Source organism: Tasmannia lanceolata, unplaced genomic scaffold (assembly GCF_043159265.1).
Source record: "Tasmannia lanceolata isolate RefF3 unplaced genomic scaffold, GAP_Taslan_0.1 ptg000037l, whole genome shotgun sequence".
Lineage (NCBI taxonomy): Eukaryota > Viridiplantae > Streptophyta > Magnoliopsida > Canellales > Winteraceae > Tasmannia > Tasmannia lanceolata.
This window is the reverse complement of record NW_027518714.1, coordinates 23396794-23423224: the sequence shown is the minus strand read 5'-3', so window position 1 is coordinate 23423224 and position 26431 is coordinate 23396794. Positions and strand designations below refer to the sequence as shown.

At 38.3% G+C, this 26431-nt stretch overlaps 3 protein-coding genes across 4 annotated transcripts; 2 read left to right on the top strand and 1 right to left on the bottom strand.

The window, feature by feature from the left end:
- The first annotated feature begins 674 nt into the window (after positions 1-674).
- On the top strand, positions 675-8466 carry LOC143862161 (FKBP-like peptidyl-prolyl cis-trans isomerase family protein). Its single transcript, XM_077373157.1, has 7 exons — positions 675-749; positions 2550-2833; positions 4182-4265; positions 4881-4930; positions 5141-5189; positions 6823-6897; positions 8042-8466. The coding sequence occupies exons 1-7, from the start codon at positions 713-715 to the stop codon at positions 8162-8164; spliced, it is 702 nt and encodes a 233-aa protein (XP_077229272.1). The 5' UTR covers positions 675-712; the 3' UTR covers positions 8165-8466.
- Positions 8467-12117: 3651 nt separating this feature from the next.
- On the bottom strand, positions 12118-12818 carry LOC143862162 (uncharacterized). The gene has a single exon (XM_077373158.1). It carries the CDS (start codon positions 12772-12774, stop codon positions 12280-12282), a length of 495 nt encoding a protein of 164 aa, XP_077229273.1. The 5' UTR covers positions 12775-12818; the 3' UTR covers positions 12118-12279.
- Positions 12819-13596: 778 nt separating this feature from the next.
- Positions 13597-26152, top strand: LOC143862160 (protein THYLAKOID ASSEMBLY 8, chloroplastic-like). 2 transcript variants are annotated; one of them, XR_013240202.1, is made up of 4 exons: positions 13597-14366; positions 20520-20906; positions 24921-25190; positions 25498-26152. XR_013240202.1 is itself a non-coding variant. In XM_077373155.1 (3 exons), exons 1-3 carry the CDS (start codon positions 14046-14048, stop codon positions 24927-24929), a joined length of 717 nt encoding a protein of 238 aa, XP_077229270.1. In that variant the 5' UTR covers positions 13597-14045; the 3' UTR covers positions 24930-25404. The 2 variants fall into 2 exon arrangements, 1 of the variants encoding a protein (XP_077229270.1); XM_077373155.1 differs by lacking the exon at positions 25498-26152 and having other exon boundaries at positions 24921-25404.
- Positions 26153-26431: the final 279 nt, after the last annotated feature.

Here is a 26431-nt window from a genome sequence, read left to right as displayed (position 1 = left end):
ATATCCCTTGACACTTAACCCAATCATAGCTATAATGCCTAATTCCCCCTCGAGGGCTTCCGAAGCTCTGATCCATTCCCAAATCCCTGAAACGCCAATAGTACAGTTCCGAAATTGCTAAGCAACTCTTTCGGACAACTCCGTCGACCGTGTAGAGTGTAGAAAGCGTACAAAGCCTAAAGGGAACAGCCGAACAAATTATAAATGAAAGTAAGAAGAAGTTGCGCCGATAGCCGAACCCCAGTAACAGTAAAGGGGCCATGGTGAACCTTTTACGTTCTATGCATTTGATAAGCAAAATGAAGAACTTATACATGTACCCAGTTCCTCCGGAGTTTGTTCAAGGTCCAAGAAAGATCAAACCCAATTATGGGCTCTTGATCATCCGGCCATGAGCGGACTTACTTCCCGTTCGGGATCTAGTGTGGGCCTCATAGACCCGTATAAAGTGGACTGTCCACATTGTTTGGACACCATCAGATCGTGTTTTGGTAATCATTTTATTTTGTGGATGGTTAGGATCATCAGATCATTTCAATTTTGACATTCATGCCCCATCGGTCCATCCAAAGTGGAGCCCACTCGATCATCATCCAAGTGGCAACCAGTCCTGTTTCTGTAAATTTCTTAAAGATGTAGGTTGGTTTTAGTAATTTCCTAAAAATAAATACATATAACTCGCATTATCCACATTAACGTACACCTGTTCCAAATGGCTTCTTCTTCTTCGTCCCTTCTTCTTCCTTTGGGTAAGTCCTCTTAATTTCTCTTCTCTTCATTCACTTTTTTTTTTCTAGCTATGGCTTGAAAATCATCTGGGTTCTTTTTTACCGAGAATCTTTTAAGGTTTTTCTCTTTTTTTTTCTCTAAATATTTGAAGTGTATTGATAAGTTTACTAAGGAAAAGAGAAAATTGTTTATAATTCCATGTGTTGTATTTTATATGTCTTTGTGAATATATTCCATTGCATTGCATTGAAACACAACCGGGTTTCTTTCGTTTTTTCTTTTCATTTCAATCTCTTTTTCTTCATTGTTTGAATTTTCTTAATTTTCCTGAATTTTTCCTATTTTACTGATGGATTTCATGTTTATTTTTTTCTCTTACATATTTTCATTATTTCCTTGCATAATTTAGTTGGTAAATATAAAAATAAAAAATAGTAAATTTGCTTTAAAAATTAGTAAATTATTAATATTAACTAGCTCAGACTCCAAAGAAGGATCTGGATTGTCTATTGATGATGCATTTCTGGAAGATTTTAACTTTTTTTCGTAATGAGTTGCTAGAATTTTTTTTACTTAGTTTATTGGCTGTTTTTGCCCCATATTTGACAGTAATTACTTATTATATATGCATAGTTTATTGGCTGTTTTATTCCACAATAGTTGAAATTAATTCCTATTGTTTACATTTATGATTCGTCTAAGTTTAAAACTTTGATGATTGATTGAACATCAATACTCAACTCAACAAAGCCTTTGTTCCAAACTAGTTGGGGTTGGCTAAATGAATCCTTTAGAAAAATTTCATGAAGAAGGTGAAAGGAATCTATCCGGTTATAATCCTGGCTCTAGTTGGGTTCTTCTATGTGGATGATTTTCTTCCATTCTATCCTATCCAAGGTCATGTTCTCTGTTATGTTCCTAGCTATCCATTCTATCCTATCCAAGGTCATGTTCTCTGTTATGTTCCTAGCCAGGGGCGGAGCCAGGAATTTACACTTGGGGGGCCAGACTAATATACACTTGCCTGCGTTGGTCATTGGGGGGGCCATGACCACTAAAATAGCTAAGCCAGTAATTTTTTATCCAAGGAATCAGTACTGTATAAAGAGAGTTTTCAAGTCATTGGGGGGCCATGGCCATGGCCCCCCTCATGCTATATGTGCCTCCGCCCCTGTTCCTAGCTATCAAGTCTTTCCTCACTGTTTCTACCCAAGTTGTTTTCGGTCTGCCCCTATCTCTTTTTACTCCATCAATTTGGCACGAGTCGCCTCTTCTCACTAGAGCATCCAAAGGCCTATGTTGGATATGTCCAAACCATCTTAAGCGGTGCTCTCTCATCTTCTCCTCAGTTGGTGCCACCCCTACCTTTTTACGAACACCAATATGTTATGAATTTATTTTTCACTTGAAAGTATTTGGTCTTTTTTGTTTGGTGGTATTGGACTACTACATTAATGCCTAAAGATTCTTTTCCTTTGGTTATTCTGTTCAATTAACAAAGAACTCACGGATCAATTCACAACTTGGCTTAGTTGACTCTGCTTAGCAAGGCTTTCTGATGTTGTAATAAAGTTTTCCAAGTTATTGATTCACTCAGATGATTTTCTTATAAAATTAATGAGTATTTCTCCAGCTCGTCCAATTCAAACTCACAAATTGCAGCACAGTTCTCCATTACAATTTAAGTTTCTGAAGACTGGTTGTTTACTTGGATCATTTGAGCACATGAATGCATTAAGTTTCTGTGGAAATATTTGGGGGCAACTTCCAAATGAATTCAAGTTGTGCTGTGTAACTAAAGAATGAATGTACCTTTATAGGTTCCAGCTTTGCTATAGGTGCATCTCCTAATCATCGTATACTAAATGGGCACAAAATCCAAAGTCTAGAAGTACGATGCTCAGCTTTGGAGCGTGGAGTAAAATCAACAAGTGCAAAAAGATATGAAGAGGGTTTCACTCTTACCAAACGGCGATGTGCGATGGGGTTGATTTTTGCAATTTCTGGTCTTGGTATAGCTCCATTTGAAGGCAAGGGAGCTGGCTTGCCTCCAGAGGAAAAGCCAAAACTATGTGATGATGCATGTGAGAAAGAGCTTGAAAATGTATGGTGAGACTACATAGCCCTATATTTGTACTATTTTTGTTGATTAAAATTCTTGCTATCATAAATTTGAGACATAAGAATGAGTAGTAGGATTTTCTTTGTTGATTATAATTTCGTGTACTTAGTAGCATGGTTTAAAATTTCGGTTTCGGTACCGGTTTCGGACCCTGAAATTTCGAAATTTCGGTCGAAATCCAGTACCACAAACAAAATGGTATTTTATTCAATATTAAATTTCGGTCGAAATTTCGGTAAAATATTAAAATAATAATAAAAAAAGGTTTTTAGGTTTAAATTTCGGGCAAAATCGAAATTTCGGCCGAAATAAATGACCGTTTCGGTTTTTGTTGATTTCGGTGTTGGTTTCCACCGAAATCCGAAATTTCGGATTTCGGTCTAAATTTAAAACCATGCTTAGTAGCAGTCTCATGTTGCTTGCCAAGATAAATATATATTTGATGCTTCAGTTTTCACAAGGCTGAGATCTCTTTACTGAACTCAATAAATACCCCTAAGGTTTTCTGGATGAGATTGACATGAACCAAAAATTTAAAAGGCGGTTCAGCCACAAGAACATCCACTGATAACGCATTTGTGCTAGTATAGACTATTCATTCGATTCAGAACTATATAAAGTTGTAGAAGGACATCTCCACGCGTGAAAATCAGAAAGGGTTCAGTGAATCAAGATAAGGATACATTCATATGGAAGGAGAAGAGTACATACCTATTGGTCCTCATTTCAGCATTTTTCATTCTCTACATGCGATATGTATACATATGATATTTTCTTCATCAACCAGTAGCTCTTATCTGACTCTTATTACACATTATCTTACAGATAAACTGCCAAAGTACTTGTGAATGAGCAAACTTTGTACATTCTTTTCATCTTTTTTCTGATAATGTATCAAAACTTGGTGAGTTAAACTTATACTCGAGGTTTATAATCATACTCAGTAAGGGCCATGTCTGGTTCAACTCTAATTTACTAAATCATGTTTTCCAATTTTATTCACTACATGCCTTCTAGTTCTCAAGTACTTGTTTGATTTGACTGGTTTCATCAAAATGAAGTTACCCGCTTGACTAGAGTCAAATCATGACCTAGAAGCTAATGTGACAAGTTACTGAGTACTTGATGGAGTTTCTAAGCCTTGGTTTTTATAACGAATGTTGAGCTCTTATATAAAACTCTTCTATAGTGCAGGTATTAGGCATAGATCCTACATGTAAACTTTACCAAGGAAGTCAAATTCATTTTGTTTGAAATGAAATTCACTTAGTGTTAATTGATGACATCTATCAATAACCAACTTTGATTGTAGCCTTTCTTGTTAATATAGGTGCCTATGATAACTACGGAGTCTGGCTTGCAATACAAGGATATTAAACTTGGGCAAGGTCCTAGTCCGCCTGTTGGTTTTCAGGTATGCATTTTATACTTTATTAGACACTTGGATTCTCTTGAATTATGGATAGTTATATGATGCCACTGATTTATATTGTTTATTTCTAACAATTTTGAATCCACCTCAATATTTAATGGATAGGTGCCCCGTAGTTGTCTTTCATATCCCTTATATGCCGTGTTCCATTAGTTGACACCAAGTTCTCATTTTTCAGTCCTATGTAAATGAGTGAGTCTCTGTGTGTGTGGACTTACTGCTTATTATAAAGAGAATAATTCTAATATCATGTCCTAGAGGCCAGTCTCTCATAGAACGAATTTCACCGCAAGAGAATAATTCTAATATCATGTCCTAGAGGCCAGTCTCTCATAGAACGAATTTCACCGCTTTACTACACATGGTCGTATGTCCTTTTATTAAAAAAAAATCATTTCACCAAAAAAATAATCTCCCTATTAAAAAAGAAAAAAAAGGGCATTGATGCTGTACTGCTGGGCCCACCTTAGCTGTTTAGTTTGCATATTGGCAGGCCCTCTTGTATGGTGCCATTGATGGCATTCAAATGGTTCAGTTGTTTTCAGATTTTGAAAATATATCTCTCATTGCCTACCGCTGGTATCTTCATTATTTCAGGTGGCTGCAAATTATGTTGCCATGGTACCATCTGGACAGATATTTGATAGGTATTTACGTCTCTAACCAGCTTTTTTTGCTAACATTTCAGTTTATTATGGCATTTAATTTAAACTATTTTTACTGATGGCATTTCTTAAATTTCGTAAACTTGATGAATATGAGATGCTATTGGTTACAGTACTCCAATAACTGAAAATGCTTATGGGTCAGACTTCGTGATTGGGTTCTAGTTAAAGTCTTCTCATTTTGAATTTCAGTTCTTTGGAGAAAGGCCTGCCTTATCTTTTTCGCGTTGGTTCTGGTCAGGTATGCTTAGTGATTTCAAATTAGTTTCTTTTGATGTTTGAGAAATTTATCTTACTGAGAAATTTTTATTCCAGTTTCCGAGTTTGTCTAGGCCATCAATAAATAACTCAGCATATGTTATTAAATGCTTTGGACTCGGTTTTTGGATCCCAGAAATCCACGCTGACTCAATCAAGTTCCATTTTTTCCCAACTTATGCATGAAATATCCCACCTGCTCACTGGGAACCTTACCTGACTTCGTTTAGGGGGGCCCAAGTAAGTGGGGGCCCTATCTGCTCAATGCGACCAGCCTCCATAATGGATGACTTTAAGTAACTCCTGGACCCACTACTAAGACATGGATTAGCTTTGCTCTGCCACTTACAGAGGTGGGTTGCTAGTACTATAATCATGAGAGAGTAGCCGCCAACTAAACAGTGGATAAACTCTTATGCTGAGGCCTTTGAGAAGTAGAATCAATGCCTCAAAAATTACTGTATTCGGGTAGCCTAAATGATTTGCAACAGAAGACCTTTACACCCAAAACCCTCCATCTCTCGTGGGATATATATGAACACACATGAGCATAAGAATGCAAAAGGACTCCAGCTTTAATTTATCTGGATTCATTTTGTTAGAACAGTACCAAGTTATATAGGCTAGAACTGTCCTGAGACCAGCCCTTTCTTCAAATATAGAGCTGATTGAATCGCCAACTACCCGCGAGTGCTCAGGGACTCATCATAGTTTACATCTGACAATAAGATGGTTAATTCCTGGATTGTTAGAGCTGAAATAGTGATCACCGAGTTCAAAATCTCTGAGCTAGACTTGTCTCTGCAACTTGAAACAATTATTTTATGTACTCCTATGTTTATTGTTGAGTGAGATGCAGCTTCTCCGAGAGACCCAAACCCATTACCTGAAAGTATTCCATTCTAGTTTTACTAGGCCTTCTGTTCCTACTAGGTCACTTAATCTTGTGTGAACTGATATGCTGTGCTAGAGATGTGCTCTTGAAGAGACTTCCCTATATCTAAATTTAGCCTCCTTATCGTAATAGTAAGTCTTGTGTTGATTCCAAATTCTTGCTCTTGGTGTTTTACACTACTCACTTCAAGCTAGGCCGCTGTCTGTTTCTTGAAAGAACTTAGAGCCACATATAAGAGAGAAAAAATCTTTTCTTGATATTATTTTTGTGCGAGAGTTAAACAAGTCCTACAGAAGTGATATTGATTTGTAGTAGAACATATTATTCTGTGGGCTTAAATATAGTTTACACTTTACATGAGGCCCATAAGGTTAATATCACTTCGAAGCTGTCTTAAAAAAATCACTGATCTACTAAAAACTTAGGTGAGTCAACTTGGTTAGGCCAGGTTCAGAGTAAAAAGTGCAAAATCTGAATTTGTAAAAATAACATCCTACTTCGCTATCAAATCAGGTAATTTTTAGTAAATCGTAGTTTTCCATTAATTCGTCTTTATTGAACTTGGCAATTAAATACCGGTTTGCAAATTGAGTCCAAGTTTTTAACATTGCTTCGATAGACTAGGCCTATGATCCTCATGTGGTAAAAATAAAACTGTATGCCATGCAGTGCCATTTCTATCGGGCTTCTTAATGGGAATATGTTTCTGTGACTAAAACAGGTGATCAAAGGACTAGATGAGGGGATTTTGGGAATGAAAGTTGGTGGGAAGCGTCGTCTGTTTATTCCAGGCCCTGTAAGTTCTCTAGCATAACTATTAAAAAAAAAAAGTTCTCTTTAACATAATTATTTAGAAGTGAAGAAGGAATATTTTAGTTTGTGAAAAAATGCTTTCATTTCTCAGTAACACGGTCTGCGCCTGTAGCTTAATTGATTGCGACTTTTTTTTATCTCAACTTTGACTTGGTAGGTTCAATCCCAGCTTACCTACCAACAAAAAAGAGAGAAAAACACTAGGCTAAGACTGGTCTGTAGGCAGTTTATTTTTTCTGCTCACTCGACTGCTAGCAAATGTAACCCGGATTCTCCATTTTTAAATCTCACCTTGTCAAATATTAATCAGCACAACTATTTTCATTTGTTTTAGTATTATTATGTGTTTCAATGCAGTTTTCTGCGTCTAGACTCATTTTTCTATTATCGTATGCTTTTGTGTTTTTTTATTTATATAATAGTATCTCTTTAGATATTGTATATGAGTTTTTTGAGGTTCCTGGTTCATGTTTCGGAGTCCACATGTATTGTATATCAACTCAGGTGTAAGCTAAATACTAGCATTGTTTCATTCTCTTATGCTTATATGAAGTAATATTTACATAATAGTATGCTCTTAAATATTATCATATGGGGATTTTTTTCATGGACGCAGCTCATATTCCATACACTCATGTCCGCATCTTGAGTTGCGTGAAAACTAAGTGGTATCCTAAGAGTTTCAAGTGTCCAACTGATCTTCAAGACATTACTCTGAAAACTAACTAGTATGCGAAGAGTTTTAGGTGTCCAACTAATCTTTAAGACCATTACTGCTTATTTTTGTTGCATCCTGAGAGTTTTTAAGTGTCCAACTAATCTCTTAAGAACACTATTACTCCTCATTTTTCCTGTCATAATATCATACCAATGCTTAATCTTAGTGCATTCTGTAAGAAGACAGCACTCCTTGATTCTATTGCCATATAACATCACATCAATGCTTAATCTTTCTTGCATTCTTTACAATCCTAGAGAGCTTTTCATTTCCTTATTCTAAGTTGGTGAAAATATTTTCTTCATGGCTTTGTCCTGTAACATGTTTCTCTGATTTACATACTCAAAGAAATGATGACACTATTAAGCAAGGATATTGTGTTTTACTCCCATTTTTGTTTTTTGAGCAGTTGGCATTTCCGAAAGGTCTCACTTCGGCGCCTGGAAGGCCCAGGGTGTCTGCAAAGAGTCCAGTTATTTTTGACGTGAGTCTCGAATACATACCGGGCCTTGAATTGGACATCGATGAGTAAGAAAATTCATTACCTATTTTATTCTTTTTCTATTTTGTAATTTTTCTTTTTGAGGGACAGGGCACTGCAACCAGTGATTTGGGTGTAATTCTTTTCTTCTTTTTGTTCTATAATACAATTTCCATTGATTGTTGAATCTCATGAAGTTGAATTTGGAAGGACAAGATACAGCCAAGAAAAGTGAATCACTATGTGGGAATCAGTTACTATGATTTAATATCTCTCGAAAAGCTTCCATGCTCTGATGACATGAAAAAAATTGAGAATGCTTAATCTAACAAGATCTTCTGATTTGGGTGTAATTCTTTTCTTCTTTTTGTTCTATAATACAATTCCCATTGATTGTTGAATCTCATGAAGTTGAATTTGGAAGGACAAGTAACAGCAAAAACAGTGAATCACTATGTGGGAATCACTTACTATGATTTAATTTCGCTCGAAAAGCTTCCATGCTCTGATGACATGAAAATATTGAGAATGCTTAATCTACCAAGATCTTCTAATGACCGCAATGGCGAAAACCAGAGATTGAAACTCATTCAACTTCCAGCAAACTTCCCCTCTGCTGTTTATGATTTGTCGAAGGCCCATATCCATTACCTATCAAAAGAAAGGTATGCCCCACCGAATCCTGAGTTTTTTTCCCTAGGATAGGTAACAGGGGAAAATCAGGGAGAACTTCAGCAATTGACAAATAAGGAGATGATAAATTTGCCCCTGTTGTTTACAGTTGCTCATAAATATATAGTTACAAAATTCTCCAAATGATTGAAAAATCTTCAAAGAACCTCAATTTTTTAATTCCACGATAAGTTCCCACATTTCTTGAATTGTAAAAATAATGGATCACTAGTACAAATTGAACTCACATCGTAATGTTGCAAACACATGCACTTAACCATCCATCCATGTATTTTTTGTGCTCTATCTAAAAAAAAAAAAAATGGGTGAATTGATGTGTATACAGATGGCTCATTCTGATTATTGGGTTCTCCCGTTGGTCTTACTCTCTGTTACCGTATCATTTTCCTATAAATAAGTAGAAAACCTGCAATCGGCAAAAAGAAATATGACCAACAGTGGATCGAATGTACATGTAAAGGATTTCTTTTTTACCTTGTTTTGACCGTCCCGCACTATGTATTATTTGATAACCCAAGAAATCCTTATGCTTTTTATTCAGCATTAGTTCATGCATAACTTGCATACCGCCCCTTCTCCTATACCTGGCTGCTTCTCGCTCACCAAAGCGTACTTCGCCTTTTATTTTATTAATACATATATATATATATATATATATATATATTCGTTGCTTGCCTAACCAAGGGACCGGGTACCTTCTTTTCTTCACTCATAGCTCCCCTCCTCTCCCGCTTATTGATTAGGGCGATCTCCCTCTGGTCGCCTCATTTCTGCTTGTTCATACAGGTGCTGCATGGCTGTCGTCAGCTCGTGTCGTGAGATGTTTGGTCAAGTCCTATAACGAGCGAAACCCTCGTTTTGTGTTGCTGAGCCGCTGGAACGACTACCAGAACTGGAGATCCCCTTCTCATCAGCTGTCTCAGGTGCGTACTCCATGAGTGACATCCCCACCTCCGCTCCAAGAAAGAGGAAGAGGTTCGGGCTTCTCAGTTGAGTCCTTTCGATAGGGGGAGATAGGATTTATTACAACATTTATGTGCAAATGACAGAAGCCGCTATAAAGGGAAGAAGCACATCCTGCACCTTCACCTGCGATGGAAACTCCTTCAATATCGCACCTACTACCAAAGACTGAACCAAAGAAGGGATGGGATAGACATAGCCATCTCTCCCTCACCCCGCAGCTCAAACTCCGCATCCTGATTGACTTACTTGCTTGTAAAAAAAGAGAGCGATGCCCAGAAAGCAGCTAAGCAACAACTGGGAGAAGACTCACACGATACCCAATACTCAAGGATGGAAGTAGCGAAATCAGCAATAGAAGAGAAAGCCGCAGCCGTAGTAGATCGGAGATCAGAGCAGAAAACCATTTCGAATAAGATTAAGCTAGCCATATAGAAAGATTAGATGTCCTACTGAGGCGCTACTCAGCCCTGCTGAAAAACCCTGCTTTCTTTACAAATACAGGATGGATGTAAGATTGACCTTCTTTAGGGGCTCCTTATGAAAGGGCAAGGACAGGACTAGGACGGAAGGATAGAAAAAGTCCCTTCTTTCTTTGATTCAATTTCAAATGAAAACTGTTCCGTCTACCCGGGGCAACCTCTGGCTCTTTCAGCTCCTCTGTCTGCCTGCTTGCCTGGACGTATCTTGTTGCTGGGCGTACTGATAGAGAGAGGAGTTCCATCAACTAGGGCACTAGGCGTGACTTGATAGGATACGAAGGAGCTGAAAGAGAGAGAGACAGCTTTGAAGCCTACTCTTGCTTGACTGGACGTTGCCCCGTTAGCTTGGTACCTGGCTCTGTAATTGCCTCTGTTTGCTTGCTTGGCCCCGTTAATTGCCCTGTCCCAGTTTTTCCTATATACTTCACTTGGATCTGTTTTTATGCTATTAGCTATTCCGTTGATTCTTCTCCAAACAGGAACCACCGATTTACAAATCTCATTAACCACAGAATTTAGTGAGCGGCGCCAAATCTTTCTATGGATTGCTTCTTTCGCTTCTTTCTCCGTCAAAGTGCCTATGGTACCAGTTCATATTTGGTCACCCGAAGCTCATGTAGAGGCACCTACGGCAGGATCCGTCATCTTGGCAGGAATTCCTTCAAAATTGGGAACCCACGGGTTTTTAAGATTTTCAATACCCATGTTTCCCGAAGCGACACTTCGTTCCACTCCTTTCATTTATACTCCAAGCGCGATTGCTATAATATATACTCCCTCGACCACTTCAAGACAGATCGATCTTAAGAAGCCTGTCTTCAGGTCTTGTTTTTTCCTATTCCTGACTAAGGCTGACCTAAACCGCTGACTTCAAGCTAAACAGAGAGAATGTTCTCAATCTTATGTGCCATCAAAAGCTTCAGCACTGAACTAGCCAAAGGACTTTGTGTTTCTTAGCTTCGTTTGTAGCTTTCAAGCCTACGCTTGTAGTTGCTTATGGTCAAGTTGGTGGTCCTTATCAGGTATCATCGTCCCGTGTGTCCGAGAGATCGCTAAGAGGCTCATGGATAGTTTGAAAAAGAACAACGCATGTCTTCGCGGGTCATTCTCGAATGGTTAACCTTATCAACTTCGAAAGAAATGATCTGGGAGGAGAGGGAATAGACCTTGGACCTAAGGAAAGAGCCCTACCCTAGGCCTTACTCCTTCTCCATAAGGGAATCTTCCTTTCATCGGTGGCCAAAAGCCCAAGTATTCACTTACTACCTAATTCCGAGTTTCAACCGAACTGCTGGCACCCGTTTTCCAAGCTCTTGCTTTTAGGGCAGATAGATGGTCAGCTTAGCTATGAATTTGACGCATACCAAGGTTAGCACGATTGATGATATCAGCCCAAGTGTTAATAATACGACTCCCTAGCTTTTCTAAAATTTAACATGAAAATAATGCAAAAGTTATATTAAAATTCCAATACAAAGAAAGTCAAAATTATGAACAAGAGCAAAAGAAATGGTGAAATTTTAGAGATGATTCTAACCCTCCAATCTCTCACTGTTCATTTTAAACTTTAAACCTTCAAAGATCAGATGGCTAGAATCATCCTATAGAGAATTTATCTACTTTTCAAAAAAAAAAAAATTATCTACTTCATATGGTTTACATCACCCAACAATGTGGCTCTACTTCATATTTTTTGTGTTAATTTTTAATTGTTTGGTGAACTCATTTTTTCCCCCAAAATAAAGAACTTTCATTGCTTTTCAAGTAAAACTTCAGACTTGCAAGAACTTAGAAATATTTTCTAAGGAAAACATCATCATTTTTCATACTTTTCTTTTCCCAAAATCCACACACCACCCTCTAATATTTTCTAAGGAAAATAGTATATTCCACAATTTTGCTTTACCAAACACAATAGATAAACAAGCTTTTGACAATGTAACCAAGGCTCCCTATATAACTAATAGGATTAGGGGTAATTTAGTCATTTCATAAAAGAAAAAAATCCCAACAAAATTCCCACAAACCCTAGCCAGACAAATTTAGATAAACAGCAGCAGCAACACCAAGTGCATAAATCCCCATCAATCCCCCAACCAAATCCTTCCCCGACCGAGTCACCATTCCGAACCCGGCGATTCCAGCGATTCCAATCGGAACTCGCCGTAAAACAGCATTCTGTACGTTTGACACAATCGCGTCACGGAATAGCTCCACCGCAAAGGCCTTGAATTCCGAAGAATTTAGGGTTTCTCCTCCGGAATCGGACTCGACACTCTTGAAGGCCTGGTCCACCTGGGTCTGACTCGGAGGCAATGAGGCCCACTTCTTTACGAGAGGGAGGGCGGTGGAGAGCTTTAGATGAAGGCGGTCTGAGGCGTCAGATAGCTGGTAGGGCAGTACGCCGGGAAAGGCGTGTTGGGTCAGATTCAGGCAGTCTGAGTAGACTGAGTTGCAGGCGGAATCGAATTCTGGCGAGTCTTTGAGGGTTTTTTCCACCTTCTTTGATGCGGCTACACCCATCTCTAATAGTTGAGAATTTTGGAATGTAAAAGGAGAAAGAAAGAAATGGGATTTTATATGGGAGAAATTAGCATAGGATGATGATCCAAACCGTTGGAAAAATAATTTCGATCCCAACCTTCTGATCTAGAGGTTTTTGTAGGGTCTATACCATAGGATGATCCAAACTGTCCATTTCATGAGCCAATGTAAATAGGATGTGCCCAAAAAAATCATTTTCATAGGATGATCCTAACCCTCCTATCTATGATGAACTGCCAGAAAAATCATAGTTTGGGTGTATTCATATTGTGCAGTATTTTTCAAAAAGTACCGTGAAGCCAACAAGGGATGGATCCAAACCGTGCATTTGATGGGCCACAATGCAAATAACTTAGTGCCCCAAAAAATCATGTTCATATGGTGATCCCAGCCTTCCTATCTATAGAGGACTCCATAGCATCCAGTTCATCTATGGATCAGAGGGCAATCGTCCTATGAAATTATTTTTGGGGCATAATCTACATTGTGGCCCATCAAATGGACGTTTGGAACATCTTATGGTATGGGCCGTATTATACTTCTTAAAAATATACTGGGGTTTGATGTGGGCGGTCCAGTACTTTTTGGAAAATACTACTCTACGGGCTTACACCATATAAAAACTCCAAAGAAAAAAGAAATAGCCGGTTGGGGCGCAACACGGGTCGGGTTGGGTTGGGTTGAGGCCAACCCTAATCCAACCCGAGATAGTATTCCCTCAACCAGATCCAACCCGAGCCTCGGGTTGAGGTTGGTCAACCCTAACCCAACCCGCATCCAAATCAGGTCATGTTGGGTTCGGGTTGAGTTCGGGTTCATCTGAGGCCAAATTGAAATGAAAAATACAAGGAAAAAACCTAATCCCAAGAAAATCATGAAAAAAGTAGAGGAAGGAGGTTGGGTTCGGTAGGGTCGGGTTGCCACGGCCTCAACCCTAATCCAAGCCGAAATTAAATTGGGTTGGCTTTTCCCAACCCTAACCCTAACCCAAACCCAACCCAACCTGAGAAAATGCCAATCCAACCCAAGCCAAAATCGGGTTGAACCCGTCGGGTTTGGGTTGAGCCCGACCCAAGTTGCACCCCTCATGCATGTCCATTAAATGGAAGGTTAAGATAAATTCCATTCCTAATGGGGGCCACTGGATGAATAATCACAAGTTGGTGGGCCCAATCCAATTTACTCAGCTCCGCTCTTTATTATGGTCTCCCTCCCCAAGTCTGTAATTTACTTTCTCGAAATCCATTCCCATGGGCTCTCTTCAATTTCCATTGCCTAAGGTAGGTTTTGTGCAAAACCCCAGAAGCCAGAGCCTACCAATTTATACTGTTGGTTTAGTTTCATCCCCAAAAATCTTTTGTGGTTTGAGAGGAGGCCCAAGAAAACCCTTGTGGAGAGGAAGGGTAATGTCCACAGAAGCAATCCAAGCGGTACAGTCCCTAAAGTTGGCAAATTCTTCTTCCAAATTGGAAGAGGTTTTTGATAGTAGAATCAGCAGGTTATTGAAAGCTGATTTGATTGCTACTTTAGTAGAGCTGCAGAGGCAGAACGAATTCCAAATAGCCCTCAAGGTATTGGTTTTTTTATTTTATACTCCTTTTCCTTGATTTCCTTGGTTTCTCTTCACTTGTTTTATCTCTCATTTACTTTTCATTTGTTAGATTTGTGTTTGTTTGGCGTGTTCATGTCAATATGTATTCATATGAACGGGATTTGTGTTCTTAAGTTTATTGTTTGTGTTCAAATTTGATGGGCTAATGCCTATGGTTTGACCCACAAACACACAAAGTCTTATACACATTCACAATTTGCAAGATAAATAAATCAAAAGGTCCCTTCATAGTTGAAATAAACAATATCATCAAGTTCTCCACTAGTTCCTCCCCATAAAACAAATGAATAGTTACCCATAACTAATATAATAAAATCATCAAATAACGAAATAAAATCTTTCGCGTGGTTCCATATGAAATCAATAAATCACTATCTAAAGCTTGGATGAGCTAATCGAGCTATGTCCATCATCCATTTATTTTCCTGGTCCTTGAAATAATCTCCTAAACGCAATTGCCGTACCTTGGCGATCCTAAGCCTCTTGGTCATTTGGAAATAGTTATATATAGATAGAGAGAGAGAGAGAGAGAGAGAGAGAGAGAGAGAGAGAGAGAGAGAGAGAGGGAGAGCCAATGCTCAACAAGCAGTTATAAGCTCTATCTAGCTGAGATAATCATGTTAAAACAAAACATTTTAAGCGTAAATCTTATGAAGAAATTAGTTCACAATACAAGAGCAAATATGCAACTTTTCGTTAGTCAATGAATAAGTCAATTTATTTATTTCCAGAAACATGCACGTCTGGTAACCAAAATAAACAATAAAGGCGTTTGTCTCAGCTTCATAAACAATGCGCATCCGAGGAGAGAAAACAATTCAACTGCTGGAATCTACCATCCATGGAACTGCGGCCACACTCTATCCTTGTGACAAGGCCACTTCACTAGGTCACCACTTTGTGGCAAGCAATATTCACTAACAGTTCAGTATCACTATCATATGGTCAATAAAAATGATCGTATGCCATCGTTTAACCCCCACTGGCAGGATCACTTCATAGTTTTGTTCGACTGGGAAACCATAAAACAAAACATGGGGAATCAAACGATGTTCGATGTACAATACATTTTCAATTCAAGAATCGGTTAAACAATTGTCGTAAACATCGAAAATTTCAAATCGTTCAATTCAGTGTCTTTTGCATGTTCGACTCATAACGACTAAAAACATAGAGGTACATGAAGTCCGGGCGGTTCACCAAGGTATCAAATTTCTAATAGGGGAAGACTTCAATTGAGTAATGGTGGAGGGTGATTATTTAAATTTGATTCGATGGTTGACCGGCTCTCGTATATTTCCTTGGTGGTTTGCGAATCTATTTAATGAGATTAGGGACATCTTCTAATGTGTTTCTTTCCATCACATTAGAAGATCGGCCAATGGAGTGGCGGATAATCTCGCAAGGAGAGGGATCCTTTTGGAGTAGTTGATTCAATCCGTCTTTCTTCCTACTTGAGCTTTTGGATGTGCCCTATCTCTTGATTGTATAGCTTTGTTTTTCCTTTGCTTCTCCCTTTCTATCTTTATTCTATATTTTTTGACCATCTTGGTCTTTTTAATGAAATTTTTACCATTCAAAAAGAATAATAATAACAGGAATACTATTGAAGATATGTCATAACTAAACTTTCATGTGAACAACATGTAAAAAGGAAAAACCAATTCGAAATCAACATCATTATGTATCATTCATTCCAAATATTCGTTTTAGAAAACACATGGAGAACAACTAGATGAAAACAACTAAATAAAATATATCACCACTCACAGACAATCATTTCTCAGTGCCTTCACAACATTGGACAATTCTCCAAAGAGATCTCTTTTGCCGGTCCCTTGAAGATCGGAAGCCAAATGCTATCAATTGAGGTTTCTCATCACTAAAGTGTACCTAAGGGGGTCAAACATTCGATTTTGAAGCAAAAGAGTGCGTTTGCGGCACTCAAATCAACCCAAAAACACTGTTGGACAGATCATCGAGCTTGGTCGACCGAACTGAGGATTCTTAGAAAATTAAAAAGCAACCGGAGAGTTTGCTTCGGTCGACCAAACTGTCCTCGGTCGACCTACCGTGTGAATCTAGGTTTTTGTCTGAGTCGCGAGATTTTTACCCCTTCTTCACATCGAATGTCATAACTTCCTCGTCTCTCGTCGGATGCCGGTGAGACCGGTCTTGTTGGAAAGCTCATGACGAGAGGACCCTAATGAGATCAATAGGTTCGCCGGAATCATGACGGACGACAGGTTCAAAAAGAAAACCTAACTTTTCTTCCCTAAAACATCCTACTCTTCTCAATATTGATGGAAAACAAAATATCTTGTAATTAGAACATATTCGTACCTTAGATTAGGCTCTTCGGCAATCGATTCTCCTCAAACACCCTTTCTCTCTGGGCTTCCTCCAATAAGTTTAGGGTCTCTGTGGTTTGAAAAATTAGAGATTTACAGATTAGTATTTGTATCCCTAATTATAAAATTTACAATAGAGGATTGGACTTAAATACCCCCATGCATTTGGGGTATTTCAGGCTGTTATCTTAAATTCAATCTTAATGCGGAAAACCGATCATGCCTCGGCCATGATGATAAGAGGGAGTTGCTAGGCGATGTGATGCTCCTGATGAACACTGTTTGTCGATCACCGGAGAGATCTTCCAATCTAACCAAGTCTAAATGCTCATATCAATAGAATATAGGTCTTGCCCTTGGTAGGAGGGACTACCCAAGAAAAACCCTAATATCACTCTTAGTATCTTTATGTGTGTTGTTCCTACTAAGCAACCACTTATATTTATAATTGGGAGATTAGGTTTAGGTCACAACTTCCTTAATTTTTTGGAGATAAATGGCATGATTGTCCTTTTTTTCATTCTTAAGGGCATTTTAGTAATTTGCCCTCCTTTTGTCCTTTATGAAAAGTTTTCAGGGCAATTATGTAAATTTGTTCTTCTTAGAGCTTCTTTCATTAAATGTAGTATCTCCATATCATTTCAGAGATTCTTAGGAGTATTTTTGTAAAATACCCATATTATTAGGGTTTCTTAGGCTTTGTGGTTATATAGGCCAGAATCCAAATTAAGGCCCAAAACCCAGTCACGGAACCCAGAACCTAGGATGTGAGCCCTTGAACCAGTTTCTAAGCTTAAAACCTAGGTTCAGAACCCAGGCTCCAGAAATTTGGGCATGGGATCTGTACAGTAAGCCCAAAATCTAGTTTTGCGTAGAAATGATTAAATAGAGGCTCAAAATCAATTATTCAAATCCCATAATTAATTCTTTAGGGTCCAAAATTGATTTTTAAGATTAGAAAATCAGAGAAATTATATGGTGCTCGACCGTCAACTCCCGTGTGGGCGGTACCGCCTTTGATATTTGATCCAAGAGCAGCCTCTTAAAAAGTGGGCTGCTATTGGATCAAATATCAAGAGTGGTATCGCCGACAGGGGACTTGACGGTCGGGCACCATATAAAAACTCAAAAAATCAATTCTAAGGTCCATTTAAGCATTCAATTGAGCTAGAACTCTGTTTTTGGTCAGATGAAGTCTCTTCTCTGCTAAGACACGAGTTCTAACTCAAGGAATTATGGAATTGTTAATGGTTAAAGTTACCTTGGTGACTTTAATGCATGGAATGTGTTATTTTGTGAGGCCCACTTATTGAAACGAGTGCGTGTTAGATCATACGTGGAATGTTTGACTATGTGGTTGCATGAATGGTTATGCGAGAATTTTATGGTGAGGCCTACAATAAAAAAATTGTAAACATTGACTTATAAATGAGAACCATTTTACTTAAGCACATACTTTGGTTGATATCTCATCGATAAAAGTCTGTAAAAGTCGGAATAGACCTATCTGCATGCAGATTCTAATCTGTGAGTCGATTTTGATTTTATAAATTATAATCATGTCACATAAAGGACGACATGAAGGCAACATGATAGCGGCTACAACATCTTGATTTGTATTGACGTTCAATGATTAAGTGTGGCCGACAATTGCACCTAGCCAGGTTAAGAGAACTTGTTTTTCTTTAGAAGTCGATATTATGGGATCAATCGATTGCGAAATTGACTCCAGAAATCTATATACCCTCGGACATCTAGAAATATCTCGATCTCCAATTGATTACCCTGCCTGATTGATCCTTGAATCACGATCACTTCCCTGTGAGGCTGGGTAATCATATTTCACGGTTTGATCGTAATGCCTGATGTTACTTGACTTGATATGGATCAACCATCTCTATGTGACTGAGTGCACTTGGCAATTGCACTTTTGTCGTAAAGGTCTTGTCATGACCCAAGATGTTGTTGCTGCTCATTGGTCAGTCAGACACCTTTTCTAAGATTGATCAGAATCAACGGATCCTCAAGAATCAATGGATCCTAAGGTCAATTTGATTATATCAAGTCACCTTGACATGGTTGTGTGCAATTGTCGGCCACACTTCACCATTGACCATCAAATCAAGTCAAGATGTTGTGGACACTATCAAGTTGCCTTGACGTTCTCTTATATATGACGTGATTAATCAAAATGAACTCACCAACTAGAATCTATATGTCAATAGATCCATTCTGACTTTTACAGGCTTTTACCAATGAGGTATTGACCATAGTATGTGTTTAAGCAAAAGAATTCTCCTTTATAAGTCGATATTTACAATTTTTTTTATCACTCACCTCACCATAAACCTCTAGCACAACTATTTATTTAACCCAGTGTTTAAAAACGCGGACCCGACGCGGAATGCGGCCGAAGAAAATCCTTGTCAACTCGGCGCGAACGCGGCCAAAAAGGAGGCTGGCGCAGTTGATATGTTCAAATCAGATGAGTCTTCATTTAAAAAAATAAATAAATAATAGAAAAAGTATAGAAATAATATAGAGGTATTTTTAAAATGGAATTTGCTAGGCAATTTTGTAAAAAGCCATTCACAACCCACATTTACAGCAGAGAACCACCTAAGATTCATTAAGGGCCCATAATGAATAAGACAAAATATGCCACTAGATGGCTTTTTGCAAGATTGCCTAGTAGATCCCTTAAAAAATGTTATATTCTCCCTCCTATTTAGTCCAAAAAAGTAGTCATAAATACAGTCGAAGGGTTGCCACAAATAAACAAAGGGACACTTATGGCACTTCCCAAATATTTAGGGGTTGAAAATGCATGATAGAACGGCTGTATTGGTTGGCAGGTGACAAGTGACAACACATTCAGCCATCTTGTTTTTTTATTTTTACTGAAAAAGAATCTTGTGATTGGAAAAAGTTTTTATTTTTACTGTGGTTGGCAGGTGACAAGTGACAAGACATTCAGCCCTATAGCTTTCAGTGGTCTGCTACATTGAAAAAACAAATCTTGTTTTTTATTTTTACCGAGTCATTCATTTTTTTTGGTTCAACATGACTCAGACTCGGCCGAGTCTGTGACTCTATGACACGGCTACCACCATTCCGCGTCGACTCGGCCGAGTCCCGAGCCGAGCCAACGAGTTTTAAAACACTGATTTAACCACATAGTCAAACATTCCACATACGATCCAATACACAACCATTTCTATAAGTGGGCCTCACAAAATAACACATTAAAGTTCCAAAAGTAACTTCAATTATCAAGTTTATGAACAAAATCATAATTCATTGAGTTATAATTGTACTTTACCGATTTCAAGTAATTTTATTTTACTAGTATTTACATCAATGGGGGACTGATATTGGCGCTACCATATTTTGATAAAGTCACTGCTTACATTGTTTTACACTTTTAATTAGCATTCTACATTACTTAAGACACTATCAACATCCAATCAGGAAGTGTAAAACAAAATGTTTATTGCCATTATCATAATATGGTAGTGCAAATATCATTCCCTTTATAATATTATCAAGTTTATGAACAAAACCATAATTTCTTGAGTTATAACTCATGCTTTGGCCAAGAAGAGACTTTATTTAGCCAAAACCAGAGTTCTAGTTGCCATTAAAAAAAAAGAGAGTTCTAATATATTGGTTACCATTTTTTCTAATTTAGACCATGCTGTATCAGAATATTTTGATTTGATTTATTTATCAGTTTATCTCAAATGAACTCATGATTTTAGGTGTTTGAATTTGTGCGGAAGGAGGTTTGGTACAAGCCAGATCTATCATTATATTGTGATATGATTTTTGTGTTAGGAAAGAATAAGCTGATTGAAATTGTTGAAAAGCTTTTCTTTGAACTAAAGCAAGAAGGCTTGAAACCCGATACCAGGGCGTATACTGAGATGGTGGGAGCCTTTCTACAAGTGGGCATGGTGGAAAAGGCAATGGAGATGTATAGGTTGATGAAGGAATCAGGTTGTGATCCGGATAAGTTAACCTTAACCATTTTGATTAGGAATCTCGAGAAGGCTGGAGAGGAAGAACTTGCATCTGCTGTAAAGAAGGATTGTGCAGAATATATGGATTTTCCGAAGAGGTTTCTCGATGAAGTCTCAAGGAAACATGTAAGCATTTCTGTACTTTTTTTTAATATGAAGCAATGTGTGTTTCTATGTTCTAGTTTTGCTTTTTAAGTAGTATCTATACAACTTTATGAATTCTCACTTTTTCATACTTTTTTACATTATCTTTCATATATTGTGTTATCTTATTTGTATGCAACACGCAACTTTTCATTCTCTAGGTACATGTGAATACTATGTTGATGTTGTAGGATATGATCTCCTTTTCTTAAGCGAGTTAGTCATGTCAAAAATTATAATGCTGTTGTCAATTTCTTTTTGTTGGATTGTCTGTCTCCTTAATCTGATGAGGTTTTTTTTCGATAAAGATAACTTATTAGTGCAAGCCCAAGGCTTCATGGGTTAAACCGGAAAACTTTTAGGAGCTAGATAGGTTACTCTTCAAGTTAAAGTAGCACAAATCAGTCCCAATATCAGATAAGCATTCGATAAACAAGCAATCGTGTTAGGGTTTTACTAATTAGTTAACCATCGAGATAATTCATCAATAGGCTTAGAATATATTCAAACATGCTTTGCAATAGGAGTTCACACGAAAATATAATCAATATATAAGTATAACATATATAAGTATGACAGCAACATTAAAGGATCTGGTTACGATTTGGAAGTAAAGAAAGTGCAACTCTAAGCATCCTCAGGAATATGGTCAAGTGCAAAGAAACTGGTCAAGGCTGTCTGTGACTGAAATAGAATCTAATATGGCTAGAAACTAGTAGTAGTTAAGTTATTACCGGAAAAGTCAGTACATCAACCTCGAATCTCATATGCTCGAGGTCCATGAGGGTGGTAGAGAAGCCCAGGATGCTTCAATCAGTCCAAGATCGTAGCAGTCAATATGTCGCGGCGGAAGGGAAATTATAGTGGAAAACTGCACATGCACACCCCCGGGCAGCAAGATCACGAAAATAGTGCATAAGTAACAGCAGGGTGATGCAAGGCTGCAAGTAAGCCGTAAGGCTACTCCCACCAAAACAATAGAACAGTCCCCCATAGAAGGAGACAGGTGAAGAGGGTGATGGAAGGTAGTAAACAACAGGAATATCAACTAATGCTGGAAGAAGGAAAAAGAATGGTAGTGGGGACTCCCGGAGGGCCGGAGACAATACAGATATAGGAAGAGTGAATCAACAGTCCCTATAGAGGGAAAGGATCAAGAACGAGAAATTGATTCTTATAATTTCTTGGAACTGAGGTTTATTTGTTTTTAAGTGGCTACATAACTGAACGAGAAATTTCTTTACCTGTCCAATATATAACAGATCCTATCACTAGGCTCACCAACCAACCTAGACTTTGATTCTTATTATTCCTACCGGATATCAAAACCATAAGGATTGTTTGCAGCCATGAGTTCCCAATTGACATAAGCGCTCTTGGGTGGCGTGGGCCATTGGTGGAATACGTTGTGGATTGAGATTTTATAAAGCATGATCGCGCCATTTTTGTCATTCTGACATTTCTTGGGGAGAGAGAGAGAGAGAGAGAGAGAGAGAGAGAGAGAGAGAGAGAGAGAGAGAGAGAGAGAGAGAGAGAGAGAGAGAGAGAGAGAGAGAGACCCTTTTAGTATTAGGGATTTTGTGGAAATGGTGAGCCATGCTCAGAGCTCTTCCTGAAGCTGCTCTCTTGCTAGGCTGTCTAATTTGGCAAGTTTGTATGGTTCAAGGCAGCCCGCCCCTGTGTGTGTGTGACGGCTGGGGGAGAATCCGTTTGGGAGGAGGTGCAAAGCAGGAGAGGAAGGCATGGAGGGGAGCACTAAAATGCCATTAGAACAAGAAAAACAACTTGTTTAGAAAGAAGAATTGGGCTGATGAAAACATAGTTAAAATAGCGCCCCTCCGCTATGTCCGCGATGCGAAGAGTCAAAATCTACAACCAAGCTAGGTTTTTATAGAAAGATGAAGACTAACGAAAATATTTCAAAAAACACACGCAAAAAGCTGACATTAGGGGATGGAATGGCTATAATGGGTGCACATATTTTGCTCAATGATCCAAACCATTTATTTTGTAGGCATTGTTATGGATGGGCCATGAAGCAAAATCCACCACCGTTGGACGATTTTAACTCTCCAATTTGTGACCACTAAATGGATGATGAGGAAATAAAAGGCAATGGGCTGTCTTCAGCAAGAAAGCCTCTACAAATTCGAGTTTTGGAATCCTCCAATGGGGGCTAGTTTTGCTCCATGGCCCACCCATAACCATGGTTTCAAATTTCTATTTCGGAATGCGTTTCAGTCCTCACTGAAACTGACATTTCGGCTGAAATCTGACTAAATAAATTAAAACAATATATTATGTCGTACAAATTTTCGGCAGAAATTACCAAAATTTCTATAATTTCAGGGTAATATTAAAAAATGGACAAAATCCATATTTTTGGGGATTTTCCTTAAATTTCGGACCGAAATTTCGGGACAAACGAAATTTATACCATTTCAGGTTTAAAAGCGATTTCGATTTCGGTCTCCACCGAATCCCGAAATTTCAGACCGATATTTCGGATTTCTGTCGAAATTTCAAACCATGCCCATAACAAGGCCTAGGCAATAAATGGCTTGGATCATTGAGCAAATGGCCCCTCTTCGTTTTTGCCTGCTCAAATTTTTCCTTGGAATAATATGTGCATCATCATATTAGAGCCCATATATATGTATGGAGAAATTATATGGTGGCCGTTTGTGATGCACGTGCAGCCCCAAAAAACAGTGGGGGCCACCTTGTTTGGGTGATCCAAACCATTCATTTGTTGGGCCCTGACCTAGATAGGGTGTACCCAAGAAATCTTCTCCATAGGATGATCCTAACCCTCCGATCCGTGGAGGTTTCTTTACAGACGGCACAGTATAGAAACCTCCACAGATCGGAGGGTTAGGATCATCCTATGGAGAAAATTTTTTGGGCACACCCTATCTTGGTCAGGGCCCAACAAATGAATGGTTTGGATCACCCAAACAAGGTGGGCCCCACCGTTTTGGGGGGCTGCACGTGCATGCACGGCTCGCAACCATATAATTTCTCATATATATATATATATATATATATATATATATGAGAAAACGGTTCCTACACATATGTGTAGAGAGTTCTCTACACACTAGCTTAAAATACAGTGGGGGCCCACATTGTTTGGGTGATCCAAGCCATCCATTTTAAAGGCCCTCACATAGATAGGGTGTCTACAAAAAATCAGATCCATAGGATCATCCCAACCCTACGATTTGTGGAGGTAAAATGGATGTCTTTAAACCTTCACAAATTAGTCCATTTTTTGCCTCCACATTTCGAATGGTTAGGATGATCCTATGGATCTGATTTTTTGTGGACACCCTATCTATGTGAGGGCCTTAAAAATGAATGGTTTGGATCACCCAAATAATGTGGCCCCCACTGTATTTTAAGCTAGTGTGTAGATAACTTATCTACACATGTGTAGGAACCTCTCTCTCTCTCTCTCTCTCTCTCTCTCTCTCTCTCTCTCTCTATATATATATATATATATATATATATATATGAGGAAAGTGTTGGTGAGCTTAAGCTCACCAAACTTATGGTGAGCTTAAGCGCCCCAATCACATGGGTCCCACATTTTCTGTGGTGATCCAAACCATTCATTTGCAAGGCCCTATCATAGATAGGGTGTGTACCAAAAGTCAGCTCCATAGGATCATCCTAACCCCTCCATTTGTGGAGGACAAAAATGGGCAGATTTGTGGACAAATAATGTCTGTCCATTTTGACCTCCACAAATGGATGGGTTAGGATGATCCTATGGAGCTGATTTTGGTACACACCCCATCTATGTTAGGGCCTTTCAAATGAATGCTTTGGATCATCCTAACAAAGTAGGCCCCAATGTGATTGGGCGCTTAAGCTCACCAACATTTTCCTCTATATATATATATATATATATATATATATATATATATATATATATATATATATATATATTTATCTTGGTTTTCAATATCTAACTTTTTCTCTCTTCTGCAGCCAAAGTGATCAATTGAACTTGTCTAAAGGCTCCCATACATCTTCCTTACAAACTCAGATCAGATTGTTGCATTGTTGAGCTGAGTGAATTAAATGTATGTACAGAAAAAGATCATCTGTATGGGATTGAGCCTCTAGCTCAATGGTCAAGGCTTTGTTCTTCTATGGTTCAATCCCAGCTTACCTGCCACAAAAAAGATCATCTGTACATGTCAACAGGGGCCCACATCAAAATTGTACATGCCAAATCAAGAGAGAAATTGTGAAGAGGTAACTCCGTATCTCCAGTTTTTATGGAAGAAATATATTTCGAGAGAGACTTTCTTCATCCATTTGTGTATTCTTTTTCTGTCACTAGGAGTTCTATTCTGTCATATTATGAGCATAGAATTGGAGAACTTTTTTCCTTTCTTCATTATACAGTTAAAACAGTGGTCCATTTTCTTTATGAAGGTAACAATTATTTAATCAAACATAGTAATAAGTTTTATTTATGTAGGTAAGAATTATTAGTTGATCAACAAAGTACAAGCTGAACCTAAGATTTTAAACATAGTGATGCATTTTATTTATGTAGGTAACAGTTTTTTGTTGATCTCATTTAAAGTACAAGCTGAACTTAAGATAACAAGCTACAAAGCATGAGAAATAGCATGTGAGTCTTGGGGAAAAGGCATCTGCAAAAAAAAAACAAAAAAAACCTAGCCACTATGTCTGACAATAGTTGATTATAGAGAGAAAGATGGTGGTTGAAGATCATGGAGATACGTATTTTCACGAGAAATGGTCTGGTCTGGTATTCTGGCATGCCCTGTTTGATGGCTATGAAGGTCTGCTGCTTATTAATGATGTGGGGATGAATAAGAAAAGATCAGTTGGATTTTTTATAGAATTTGGACAATCATCGGGGCCAAATGGACCGCTCCGACATATTGGAGTTCTGCTTGGAAAGTTTCATTTTGCATTCTGTTTCATTTTCCCTTCTGGGAAAGATCAAGTAGCAGGTGTTCTTTGTAATGGTCTCAATTGTGAGGTCTCAATTGTCAGCGTGGACATTTCTTCATTAGAGAAGATTTTCTTAAGCTCCTCTCTTAAAGAGATATCTCTTGATTGAAATGTTTCTAATCTTAGATAAGGTTCAAATCCTTGTAGATTGTAAAGATTGAAACGTATTCTTATAAAGACGAAACCCTCCAACTAATGAAGGTAAGCAGTTCTAGCATTCCAATGCATCATTCTCTCCCTATCTCCATTTGAACTATATATTTCTACAGCATTTGCCATTACATGAATGTCATTTTTAGAGATTGTAGTGTGTGGGTTTAAGATCTAGTATTTTTCAAAAAGTAATATGGGGCCCACCTCAGAGGATGATCAATACCGTTCATTTGTTGGGACAACAACATAAATAGGCCGTGCGCTTACAATAGGATGATCCTAACCCTCCAATCTATGAAGGTTTCCATAATGTGCAGCGCTCTACAGATCGGAGGGTTAAGGTCATCTAATAG

Bases quoted from the DNA above. Each gene is read 5' to 3' on its own strand.
- LOC143862161 (XM_077373157.1), top strand. From the start codon at position 713: ATGGCTTCTTCTTCTTCGTCCCTTCTTCTTCCTTTGG. The intron at 2,834-4,181 runs GTATGGTGAGAC...TTGTTAATATAG, and splicing joins GTGAGAAAGAGCTTGAAAAT to GTGCCTATGATAACTACGGA. The intron at 4,266-4,880 runs GTATGCATTTTA...TCATTATTTCAG, and splicing joins GTCCGCCTGTTGGTTTTCAG to GTGGCTGCAAATTATGTTGC.
- LOC143862162 (XM_077373158.1), bottom strand. From the start codon at position 12,774: ATGGGTGTAGCCGCATCAAAGAAGGTGGAAAAAACCCTCAAAGACTCG.
- LOC143862160 (XM_077373155.1), top strand. From the start codon at position 14,046: ATGGGCTCTCTTCAATTTCCATTGCCTAAGGTAGGTTTTGTGCAAAAC. The intron at 14,367-20,519 runs GTATTGGTTTTT...TCATGATTTTAG, and splicing joins AATTCCAAATAGCCCTCAAG to GTGTTTGAATTTGTGCGGAA.